The sequence below is a fragment of the Rhincodon typus genome, chromosome 15, assembly GCF_021869965.1.
Source record: "Rhincodon typus isolate 14 chromosome 15, sRhiTyp1.1, whole genome shotgun sequence".
Lineage (NCBI taxonomy): Eukaryota > Metazoa > Chordata > Chondrichthyes > Orectolobiformes > Rhincodontidae > Rhincodon > Rhincodon typus.
The window spans coordinates 44,361,120-44,374,402 of NC_063346.1; the positions used below are offsets into that span (position 1 = coordinate 44,361,120).

General features: G+C 45.2%; 1 protein-coding gene across 1 annotated transcript; it reads right to left on the bottom strand.

The window, feature by feature from the left end:
- Window positions 1-8,009: 8,009 nt before the first annotated feature.
- On the bottom strand, window positions 8,010-9,106 carry LOC109915537 (leukotriene B4 receptor 1-like). Its single transcript, XM_020515187.2, has one exon. The coding sequence runs from the start codon at window positions 9,104-9,106 to the stop codon at window positions 8,141-8,143; it is 966 nt and encodes a 321-aa protein (XP_020370776.1). The 3' UTR covers window positions 8,010-8,140.
- Between the last annotated feature and the right edge of the window lie 4,177 nt (window positions 9,107-13,283).

Genomic DNA, 13,283 nt, shown 5'->3' on the forward strand with positions numbered 1-13,283 from the left:
CGCAATTGGCCTAGAGTTGTGTAGCCCAGCAACACCAAAGCATGAGTAGTCAAGACTGAGGCTATGGGAAGACCCATGTACAAAATCACAAAATCTAGTACCAGGTAACTGAGGAGTTGGGACGGGGGAAATGTGTCTTCGAGCAGGGTGGGGTGGTAAGGCTTGGGAAAAGACGGTGAGTCTTGCTGGAGAGGCCAGAGGATAGTGGGAAGGAGAAATCAGTAGGATGGCAGGGGCAGATCTTGCAGATGGGTAGGGTGCCTGTTGGGGCGAAAGGGGCCCCTGAGGCAAACACCTCACCTTTTCATGCCAAGGGCCAAGCAGAGTTGACTCACTGGGCCTCCCACCAGCCCCTGAATGCCTTCCATCAGCCTCAACATTAAGGCTGTGCTAGGCTGGAAATGGCTCCTAAACAACCAATGATTGGCCTCATGCCCTTAAGGGCTTCATTTGGGGTAAAGGCAGACAAGCTGTTAGGCCTCACCCATAATCTGTAAAATTGCAGACAGGTCAGGGACAGGTGGGAGAGCTACCAGGACTATATTATGGGCATTCTCCTCTGCCAACCAGCTTGCAAACCTACAACCGCGGATATATAGAAGTGAATGGCATATTTAATACGCATGGAAACATTAGAAACAGGAGGATAGATCACAGTCTGCTCACCCAAATTCTACATCCCTTGATTTCCATAGATTCCAAGAATCTATCGAGCTCAGTTTTGAATATATAGGCTGACCAGGTACCCATAGCTCCCTGTGCAGAGAATTCCAAAGATTCACAACTCTGTGCATGAAGGAATTCCTCCTCAGTCCCAATTGATTGATCCCTTATCCCATTACTATGGAGTTCCAACCAGGGGAAAGGACCTCTCGGTATCTTACATGTTTCAGTGAGATCACCTTCCATATATAACAAAAACCAGAAAGTGCTGGAGAAACTCTACAGGTCTGGCAACCTCACTGGAGAGAAAAGCAGAGTTAACATTTCAAGTCCAATATGACTCTTTGGATGAATGTGTGTCCAGGGTAGAGTTTATAGGGAATTAGAGTTTATAGGGCCTTAGGGTTTTAACCAGTCAGGTTATCTGCTGATTGTGAATACATAATGGTTTACCTGCAGCCAGAATCTGTTTACTGTAATAAATAGTCATTATTTTTAAGTTCAGAAATGGTTATCAGTCTGGATGTAAAAGACAGGTAAATTGGGAGAATTGTGCATGATTTTTAAAATCATTAACTTTCATGATGACTCTGGGAATAGCGAGGCTTGATTTCCAGCTCATGACCCTGGCGAGGGATAGTACTTGTTACAACTGTGTAGGGTGTTGATGAGGCCACACCTGGAGTACTGTGTATGGTTTTGGTCTCTATATTTTTTTTTATGGACTGGCATTGGAGGCAGCTCAAAAGAGATTCACTCGGCTGATTCCTGAGATGAAGGAGTTGGCTTATCAAAACCAGCTAAACAGGTCAGGCCTTTATTCACTAGAGTTTAGAAGAATGAGGGATGATCTTATTGAAACATACAAGATTCTGAGGTGGCTTCACAGGATTGATGTTGAGAAGATGTTTCCACTAGTGGAGGAAGTCAAAAACACACGACACCAGGTTATAGTCCAACAGGCTTGTTTGAAATCACAAGCTTTCAGAGTGCAGCCCCTTCGTCAGGTGCAGTGACAGGAGAGCACACAGACACAGAGTTTATAGGCTGAGAGATGAAGGGCAGAGAGATCAAAGGATCATACAACTGGTGTGATTGGAGTGAACAAACCTAAACTAGCTGACTGACTGCCTCCTGTTGAATCTTTAATCAGTTATATATTCCTGCATTCTAGAAATTGCAGAAGCAAGATATGGAGAACTCTGTCAGAAAGAGTTTCGATTAATTAAGATGCAACTTCCAGAATCTGTTTGAAGTTAACTGCCCCGAGATAATTAAAGGTTTCATCAGTGTCTGCTTAATTTTCCAAACTTCAAACAGGCAGAGCGATAGGAATATATAAGAGGTGACATCTCAGGTAAGACACTGAGGCTTTGTTCAGAATCTGTCTCTGAGTTTTAACCTGGAATCAGGACGGTTTTATTCCAAAAGCTGGAATTTATAAAATGCCACACTGACTGACTGTGAGTGCAAATTGTGTGTTTCTTGAACAAAATAGAATGTACCTGCAAATAAGCAAACATCTTGGATGAAATGATTCACCTCACAGGCTTAAATGTGTGTCAGCGTGTGTGTGTGTGTGTGTGTGAGTGAGAGAGAGAGAGAGAAAGTGTGTGTGTGCACGCGCGCTCGAGAGAGAATGTGTGAGTGTGAGAGAGTATATGTGTGTGAGAGAGAGTGTGTGTGTATGTGTGTGTGTGAGAGAGTGCTTGTGAGAGAGGGTTTGTGTATGTGTGTGTGTGTGTGTTTGTGTGAGAGAATGTGTGTGTGATAAAGTGTAATTAGTAATCCAAAACTGTACAAACTAAGGTGGAGAGAGCATAACAATTTATCAAGGTGATGGTGACAAAACAGTACGGTAAGGAAGATCTTGCAGATACAGAACAGTGCGGTGGAGTCACCTGTAGTGTGACATGAAGCCAAGGTCACAGTTGAGGCCATCTTCATGGGTTCAACTTCAACTTGGCTATCAGTCTCTGCTCAGCGATTCTGCGTTGTGGTGTATCTCGGAGTCTGCCTTGGAGGATGTCGATCTGAAGGTCGGAGGCTGAATGCCCTTGACCACTGAAGTATTTCCCTGGCTTGGAGGGAACATTCCTGTCTGGCAATTGTTGTGTGGTGTCAATTCATCCATTTTCGGAGCATCTGCATGGTTTCTCCAATATACCATGCCCCGGGGCATCCTTGCCTGCAGCATATGAGATAGACAGCATTGGCCGAAACACATGCGTATCTGCCAAGTACATGATGTGTGGTGTTCCCATGTGCGATAGTAGTGTCCATGTTGATGATCTGACAAGTCTTGCAGAGGTTGCCATGGCAGGGTTGTGTGGTGTTCTGGTTGATGTTGTCCTGAAGGCTGGGTAGTTTGCTGTGAACGACGGTCTGTTTAAGGTTTGGTGATTGTTTGAAGGCAAGAAGTGGAGACGTAGAAAAGATCCTGCCGAGATGCTCGTCATCATTGATGATATGTTGAAGGCTGCGAAGGACATGGCATACTTTCTCCGCTCTGGGGAAGTGCTGGACAATGAAGGGTACTCTATTAGTTGTATCCTGTGTCTGTCTTCTGAAGAGGTCATTGGGGTTTTTCGCTGTGGAATGTCGGAATTGGTGATCGATGAGTTGAGCATCGTATCCTATTGTTATGATGACATCCTTCAAAATTTTCAGGTTTCTGTCACGTTCCTCCTCATCTGAGCAGATCCTGTGTATGCACAGGGCTCGTCTATAGGGGATGACTTTTTTATATGTTTAGGGTGGGAGCTGGAGAAGTGCAGCATGGTAAATTTATCCGTTGGCTTGTGGTACAGTGAGGTACCGAGGTGTCCATCCCTGATGGAGATGCATGTGTCCAAGAATGAGACTGATTCTGAAGAGTAGTCCATGGTAAGTCTGATTGTGGGATGAAACTTGTCGATATCACTATATAGTTGTTTCAGTGATTCCTCACCATGAGTCCAGGAAGAAAATGTCATCAATGTACCTGCTGTATAGAATTGATCTGAGGTCCTGTGCAGCAAAGAAGTCTTGCTCGAACTAGTGCATGAAAATGTTGGCAAATTGGGGTGCAAATTTGATTAACTCAGGGCATGGTTGGAGACATGAGACTGGATATCATAGTAATTACGGAAGTGGGATGGACAGGACTGGCAGCTAAATGTTCCAGGGTATGGACACTATAGGAAGGATCAAAAGGGAGGCAAGAGAGGAGGGGGAGTGGCACTTTAATTGGGGTATAATATTACTGCTGTACTTAAGACAGATATTCCTGAGAATATGTCCAGGGAAGTTATTTGAATGGAACTGAGGAATAAGAAAGGGATGATCACCTTATTGGGGTTGTACTGTAAACTCCCCACTAGTCAGCGGGAAATTGAGATACAAATTTGTAAGGAGATCTCAATTATCTGTAAACATAATAGGGTGGCTATGGTAGGGGACTTTAACTTTCCAAACATAAACTGGGATTGTCATAGTGTTAAGGGAGAGGAATTGGTTAAGTGTGCAAAAGAAAATTTTCGCATTCAGTATGTGGATGTACCTGCTAGAGAAGGTGCAATATGTGACATACAGTTGGGAAATAAGGCAGGGCAGGTGACTGAGGTATCAGTGGGGGTGCAGTTTGAGGCCAGTGACCATAATTCTATTAGTTTTTAAAAAGTAATGGAAAAGGATAGACCGGATCTAAAAGTTAAAGTCCTAAATTGGAGGAAGGTCAATTTTGACAGTATAAGGCAAGAACTTTCAAAAGTTGACTGGGGGCAGATGTTTGCAAATAAAGGGTCGGCTGGAAAATGGGAAGCCTTCAAAAATGAGATAACAAGAGTCTACAGACAGTATGTTCATGTTGGGGTGAAGGGGAAGGCTGGTAGGTGTAGGAAATGCTGGATGACCAGAGAAATTGAGGTTTTGGTCAAGAAAAAGAAGGAAGCATATGTCAGGTATAGACAGCAAAGATTGAGTGAATCCTTAGAAGAGTATAAAGGCAGTAGGGATATACTTAAGAGGGAAGTCTGGAGGGCAGAAAGTGGCAAATAGGGCTAAGGAAAATCCAAAGGGATTCTCTAAATACATAAGGGGTAAAAAGGTAACTAGGGAGAGAATAGGACCCCTTAAAGATCAGCAAGGCCACTTACATGTGGAACTACAGGAGATGGGTGAGATACTAAATGAGTATTTTGCATCAGTGTTTACTGTGGAGAAAGATATGGAAGCTAGAGAATGTGGGAAAATAAATAGCAACATAGTCAAAATGTCCATATTACAAAGGAGGAGGTGCTGGATGACTCAAAACACATAAAGATGGATAAATCCCTGGGACCTGATCAGGTGTACCCTAGAACTCTGTGGAAAATGAGGGAAGAGATTGCTGGGCCCCTTGCTGAGATATTTGTATCGTCGAAAGCCACAGGCGAGGTGCCGGAAGACTGGGGGTTGGCTAACGTGGTGCCACTATTTAAGAAAGGTGGTAAGGAAAAGCCAGGGAGCTATAGAGCGGTGACCCTGACATCAGTGGTGGGCAAATTGTTAGGGGGAGTCCTGAGGGACAGGATTTACATGTATTTGGAAAGGCAAGGGCTTATTAGGGATAGTCAACATGGCTTTGTGCATGGGAAATCGTGTCTTACTAACTTGATTGAGTTTTTTGAAGAAGAAACAAACAGGATTGATAAGGGCAGAGCAATGGATGTGATCTATACAGACTTCAGTAAGGCGTTCGACAAGGTTCCTCATGGTAGACTGGTTAGCAAGATTAGATTGCATGGAATACCAGGAGAACTAGCTATCTGGATACAGAACTGGCTGAAAGGTAGCAGACAGAGTGTGGTGGTGGAGGGTTGTTTTTCAGACTGGAGACCTGTGACCAGTGGTGTTCCATAAGGATTGATACTCGGTCCATTTCTTTTTGTCATTTATATAAATGATTTGGATGTGAACAGAGGAGGTATGATTAGTAAGTTTGCAGATAACACTAATATTTGAGGTGTAGTGGATAGCAAAGAAGGTTACCTCAGAGTACAACACAATCTTGATCGGATGGACCAATGGGCTGAGGAGTGGCAGATGAAGTTTAATTTAGATAAATGTGAGGAGCTACATTTTGGAAAGGCAAATCAGGGCAGGACTTATACACTTTGTGGTAAGGTTTCTCGGGAATTTTGCTGAACAAGGAGACCTTGCAGCACAGGTTCATAGTTCTTTGAAAGTGGAGTCACAGGCAGACAGGATAATGAAGAAGGTGTTTGGTACACTTGCCTTTATTGCTCAGTGCATTGTGCAAAGGAGTTGGGAGGTCATGTTGTGGCTGTTAAGGACATTGGTTCAGCCACTTTTGGAATATTGCATGCAATTCTGGTTGCCCTCCTATAGGAAGGATGTTGTGAAACGAGAAAGGGTTCAGAAAAGATTTACAAGGATATTGCCAGGGTTGGAGGGTTTCAGCTATAGTAAGAGGCTGAATAGGCTGGGCCTGTTTTCCCAGGAGCATCAAAGGCTAAGGGATGACCTTATAAGTTTATAAAATCATGAGGGGTATGGATAGGGTAAACAGGCAAGGTCTTTTCCCTGGGGTGGGGTATTCTAAAACTAGAGGGCATAGATTTATGATGGGGAAAAACATAAAAGGGACCTAGGGGCAACATTTTCCGCAGAGGGTGGTGTGTGTATGGAATGAGTTGCCAGAGGAAGTGATGGAGGCTGGTACAATTACGACATTTAAAAGGCATCTGGATGGGTGTATGAGTAGGAAGGGTTTAAAGGGATATGGGCCAAATGCTGGCAAATGGGACTAGATTTTTGTAGGATATCTGGTCGGAATGGACGGGTTGGATCAAACGGTCTGTTTCCGTGCTGTATATCTCTATGACTCTATGTTTATTTCCCCTGCCATACATGGTAGTCAGCAGGATGAGAGAGTAGTCAGTTTTGTCTCTGTGACTGGCTTCCCACAGGTAAGCAGGACCATTAACAGCACAAACATGACCCACCAGGATAAGCAGGAGGATTTATCAATCCATTTTGATCCTACTGAATGGCAGAATAGACGGTGGGAGCCAAATGGCCTATTCCTGTTCCTATTTGTTATGATCTCCCAGTGACGTGGTATTAATTCTGCTCTTTCAGTTCAGAGACAATGATGTGATGTATGCAATGGTTCAGGGGTGAGCGAAATCCATGGAATTTAACTGTATCGGTTCTAGCTGGGGAAAACAGCTGGTGGAAGCAAAGAAAATACAACACTGCGAGAATATACGGAAAGCAGTGCATAAAATGTCACATTTTAATAATTGCTTGAATTGAACATCTTTGTAATTCAGCGTTAAATATGAATGAAACACACAAAATCAATTTGCACAAACCTGTCAATAAGAAATTCGATGGACAAGTGATTCTAATACACAATAGATCATGCAACGCGAATTTCTATACTGTGCAAAAATGGCATCCGTTATGTTGCAAGGCAAGTGATCTACTATTTCTATTGCATTAGTAAACCAGACACAATACTTCTTTAGAGATAGTAGGAACTGCAGATGCTGGAGAATCCGAGACAACAAGGTGCAGGGCTGGATGAACACAGCAGGCCAAGCAGCATCATAGAAGCAGAGAGGCTGACGTTTCGGGCCTAGACCCTTCATCAGAAAAGGGGGAGGGGAAGGGGGTTTTGAAATAAATAGGGAGAGAGTGGGAGGCGGATAGAAGAGGGATAGAGGAGAGGATAGGTGGAGAGGAAACAAACAGGTCGAAGAGGCGGGGATGGGGCCAGGAAAGGTGAGTGTAGGTAGGGAGTTAGGAAGGGGATAGGTCAGTCCAGGGAGGACGGACAGGTCAAGGGGGCGGGATGAGGTTGGTCGGTAGGAGATGGAGGTGCGGCTTGAGGTGGGAGGAGGGGATAGGTGGGAGGAAGAACAGGTTAGGGAGGCAGGGACGAGCTGGACTGGTTTTGGGATGCGGTAGGGGGAGGGGAGATTTTGAAACTTGTGAAATCCACATTGATACCATTGGGCTGCAGGGTTCCCAAGCGGAATATGAGTTGCTGTTCCTGCAACCTTCGGGTGGCATCGTTGTGGCACTGCAGGAGGCCCAGGATGGACATGTCGTCTGAGGAATGGGAGGGGGAGTTGAAATGGTTCGCGACTGGGAGGTGCAGTTGTTTATTGTGAACCGAGCGTAGGTGTTCTGCAAAGCGATCCCCGAGCCTCCGCTTGGTTTCCCCGATGTAGAGGAAGCCACACCGGGTACAGCGGATGCAGTATACCACATTGGCAGATGTGCAGGTGAACATCTGCTTGATGTGGAAAGTCTTCTTGGGGCCTGGGATGGGGGTGAGGGAGGAGGTATGGGGGCAGGTGTAGCACGTCCTGCGGTTGCAGGGAAAAGTGCCGGGTGTGGTGGAGCTGGAGGGGAGTGCGGAGCGGACAAGGGAGTCACGGAGAGAGTTCTTTAATAGTGGCATCATTAACAATGTTTCAGGTATTTACAGTTCTTCCGTAGTTTGCATGTTTGTTGCATTTTCGCGTTCTGGGTTACTTTCATTGTTCGTGCGCTGAGCTATTTGTTCAAATACCTTGGCCATCACTGATGAGCGAAACCCATTCCGCAAATTCCGTGCAGCAAAGGCGTAAAGTAGAGGGTTAATGCTGCTGCTGATGAAAGCTAAAGTTGCGGTGATATAGGATCCCACCTCAGAAACATTTTTCAATTCGTCCGAGTCCAGCATCAAGGAAACCAATTCAATCACGTTGAACGTATGGTAGGGAAACCAACAGATTAGAAATGCTGCAGTAATGCTGACAATTAACATTTCGGACCTGTTTTGGCTCTTAAAAGTCATCTTACCCACCCTTTTTGCAACCAATCCATAACAGGTTGCGAGAACTGTAAAAGGTAATACAAATCCAACCAGGGTTTCCAACACAAGGCACGATATTTGCTGGTCCTTGGAATCATACTGACCACCGAAACATCCAGCTTGGCCATCGATGATATTCACTTTCCTGGTTAACAAGTTGGGAAATGAAAGCAAAAACGCAAAGGACCAAACAATAAGGACCACCTTGCAAACACACTCAGTCCTCTGCCATCTCTGTGAAGCAAATGGATACCTGACAGCCAGGAAGCGGTTTATACTTATCAGCATAATGAAGAGCACACTGCCGTACAAATTGCAGTAAATGAGATAGCCCAGGATTTTGCATGAGATTTCTCCAAACACCCAGCTGTTACAGATGGAATAAATCCACAGAGGCAAAGTGATCAACACAACCAGATCAGCAAGCGCCAGGTTCAGGATCAGGATAACGGTGGATGAGCGTTGTCTCATCTTATGCAAGATGACCCAGATGACAAGTGAATTCCCTGGAATCCCAACAATGAATGTTAATCCAAGGATGGTGCTGACTGCTGATTTAAGAGCTGCTCCTGTTGTATTGTTTGAGTCCATCCTTATTGTTATGAGCCCAGCCAACACTTCAGGGTATTTTCTATGGTTTCATTTCCTAAACGCAACTTGCCAAAGGAGTTAGCAAATACTGCTATTTCCAATGTCATATGCTGAGATTACAAAATACCAATACTAACCGCATTAAAATGCCCTTTCTTTCTGCTAATGTCTGGATTTCGGGACCGAGGGATCGGGAAACATGCAACTAAACAACCCTCTGTAACTTTCTATGATGTTACATATTTATGTACATATACATGTTTAATAATTTGCCCCACATTTATTTCAGTCCTTTATCTGCTAATTAATCTACATTTAAGTGAAATGTTTATGATCCGCATTTGAATTTCTTCATCTTTGATATTGAGCATTGCTCAATATTGTTGGTATTCTTTGCAGCAGGCAATAAAGGGATGTTACTTTTAGCCAATTCAGCTTATTAAAGAGCACAAGATTTCTTGGTTTTGATTTCTCAATTATTTTGGATGAGAACACAGAAGATCATTCCAGCCACAAGATGGGTGTTGTGTTCTATATCATGCAAGGTGATTGGAACACAAATATTTTCATGGTTTCGGCAGATGAGGGAAGTCTTTAAAGCAGAAAGAACCTGTAAAATGATTCCAAGACTAATCTTTGATCCACATCAGAGATTTCACATGCTCAACTAGTCAACCGGGTGCCATTTGCAACCCAATTACAAATCAATGGCAGAGGCTGCATGGTTGAGTCTCAGTTGACGCGTTATAATAGTTCTGTTATTATTTGGTAATTTGGGGCTGAATTTTCCCATTTTTGTTGAAGGTTTTCTTGGTTGAGATTCACAGCGGCTGGTCTACAATGGCAGTAGTGACTTCCTCAAGTCTGTTTTTTTGGCTCATTCGTTATGCATTGGTCTCTGGTGTCTGACTCATGGGATCTTACAACAGGAACAGTGGAAATGCTTACACTGCCAGCACCATATTTAAACACCAGCTCCTCAGCACATCAAATGCTAGAGGCCAGGATCTGGCCTCACAGTGCACTGTTCGATTGTCATCTCTGAGGACATGGCACAGATAGGTAAGTTGACAGGGCCCTGGAAGAGCTGGTGGGTAGGGTGGTTGGAAGAAGGGACATCACTGTATCCTTATCGCCTTATCACCAGATCGTGGGCGGAGCCAATGCAGCGTCTAGGGCTTAACATAACACGCAACTGAAAGAAAATAAATGACCTTCTGCACTCTGTGAGGAAAGTGCCCCCACTTTCTCTCTGCTACCTCACACTCATTGGGCCACCACTGACTATAACTCTGCCACTGTGCAGATCTCTCTCCAAGGCTCATGCATCATGTCTACCCAATGGTTCTCAGTGACCTCATCCTTCCAAACTACTAACCTGTCCTGCCCTCTGTTCCCCCTACTCACTCACCGGCAAAACCTCACCACCACTCCTGCCCCTGCATCATAGCTGACGTCACTGCAATCACTTCTATCACACTCAATACCTCCCTTTGAAGGAATAATTGTCTCAAAACTGGACGGAATGGATGAAGACCATGGGCAGTGTGGTGGGCAACAGGCTCCTCAACCTATATGAAGGAAAACCTGCTGGAGTCAGGGAAGAAGATAGCGATCACATGTGGTGATGCAGAGACTTCCATGGACATCCATGTGAGTAATTTTCATTGGGCTGTGCTGCAGTCCCATTAATGGTGGTGTGAACTCACTCCTGTAATGCACAAGCTTTTAGCCCTTTTACACAACTCACTCCTCTCAGTGAACCTTCAGGAGAAGGAGTTTGAGAGCTGGTGAACCCTTGTCTCTAGCTCTGAGGAGGAAGCCACTCAACCCTCACAGAATGCACCAGCAAGGCTTTCCCTAGCACCCTCTAGCAGCTCAGAGTCTTCCACCCCGAGGAGTTCTCTTTCTAGATTAGACTGAGGAGCACAATCTTGTGAGCACATCACTGACACTTCTCCATAGCTGGTCAAAGGAGAAATGCCCCAGGCTGATGGCACAAGGAATCCTGCCGGAGATCAGGTACCTGCTCAGCCCCAGGCAGGAGAGTAGTCCATGGTGTGTCCATTAATGATTTTATCAAAAAGTGCAAAAAAACTCAGCAAAAGTAGGCAGGTTTGTCATAGTTAGTCAGTAAGCTGAATCAAAGGATGGGGAGGGCCACCAACATTAGCAATACCATACTGGCTCCAGTATGTGTCTATCTGACTGTCCCAATGGACAGTCTGCCTATAACCATGAAGACCCAAGTGACACTCAGTACCTGCCAGATTTGCACAAGGACCTGCACATAGAATGATAAATCCCTCCCGTGTGGAAACAGACCATTCAGTCAGTTGCGTCCACACTGACCGCCCCAAGAGTATCCCACCCTGACCCATCCCTGCATTTCTCATGGCCAATCTATCTAACCTTCACACCTTTGGACCATACTCATTGCTCTAGTTACAGTGCTCAGCACCAATGGCAAAGCAAGAAGGGGGTTAGGGACGTAAGCCTCACTCCAGATGCTCCTTCCTGTCTAGGAGACGCGTTAGTGCCATCAGGCACTCACAGGAAGGAGAAGCCACACATAGGATCCCCTGAAGCTTCCTGTCGGGACACTCCAGAGATGCCCAGTCCCCATTACCTGTGATGCCCAAGCCTGCATGGGTCCAAGGCAAGGGTAGTGAGCCAGCATCTGACCCAGGTACTCTCAGCACAGCCTAAGCCCTTTAAGCCCAACTGTCCCCAGGTTGACCAACCAAGGCATCCAGATCAACAGGACCAACTTCAAAGCAACCCCAGTTGCGGCTATAAGGACTACACTTAGACAGGAGAGAAAGGAAGATGGAAACATACTGAGGGCACTTGGCTGGCACAGGTAACCCGTCATCACAAATAATCTTGCATCTTTATAAATACACGTTCACTATGCTCCTAAAAGGTTAGCTCTAGTCTCTTTGTTGCTGTCAGACCTGATGACAGTCACACTCATATGAGAAATGAGACATCCCAGTGATGAAAGCAGTTGTAGAGTTAGAGTTAGGTTTTATTGTCACGTGTACTCAAGTACAGGGATACAGGAGTGGAGTAAAAAGTGTACAAAGTTACCATTCTCTGGTACAAAAGTACCCAGGTGCAGAATCTTAGACATAAAATAAAGAAATAAAGTTAAAAGTTCACCATTACAGTCCTTCTTAAGTACCTTAGCCATGGACCCGGATCCAGGCTCTTCCATCCCAACGCTGAGACCGTCACCAGAACAAAGTAGTTGGCCAGCATTGAGTTCCTTCACTGTCCTGCCACCACAGAACCGTGTCACCATTCTTTAGCGCCATCTTGCTTCTACCAACAATGTCGCCACCGTGAGTCCACGCTGGGCTGATGTCAGCAATGTGGCCACTGCTGAAGCTGCCAGGTCCCACACTGGGCACTGGGCCCAAACTCGCCTCCATCCACCGCCGCCGCTGGGAACAAACCTTGCCTCCAACGCGCTAGACACCTTGATGCTGCGCAAACTCTCCACAGAATGTAAATAAAGGTTAAAGGAAAAACAGAGAAAGAAGAAAAAGAAGTAGAAGTGGACAGGGCAGACATGCTCCAGGCTCGCTGCTACTCTGCCGCCATCTTGACCATCAGGACTCATCGCAGAGGCAGTCATTCAAAGACTAGAACACACCACCCTGCCCCTCATTCAACCTAAATTGTGGATCTGGTACATAGACGACACATTTGTCATTATTAAATGCAGCAAACAAGAAGAGACCCACCACCTCAACAACAACGTATTCGCAGGGATTAGACTCATGAAAGATGAAGAAAACAACAGTCAGCTTCCGTTTCTGGACATCAGAGTTGAACATATGACCAATGGGGAGTTCCAAACCTCAGTATACAGGAAGGCAACTCATACTGACCAAATCCTCAACTTCCACAGCGACCACCCCAACGTCGACAAACGAAGCTGTATTAGGACACTATTTAAACGGGCCACCACTCACTGCAATACGTCAGAACTACACAGGAAAGAGGAAGAGCACCTATACAAAATCTTCACTATGAACGGATATCCCCGCAACTTCATCTGCAGGTGCCTACTAAACAAGCAACAACAAGAGGACACAGTACACACTAACACACTGGCCACACTGCCCTACATCAAGAACATATAAGAACTGACAATGAGACTCCTAAG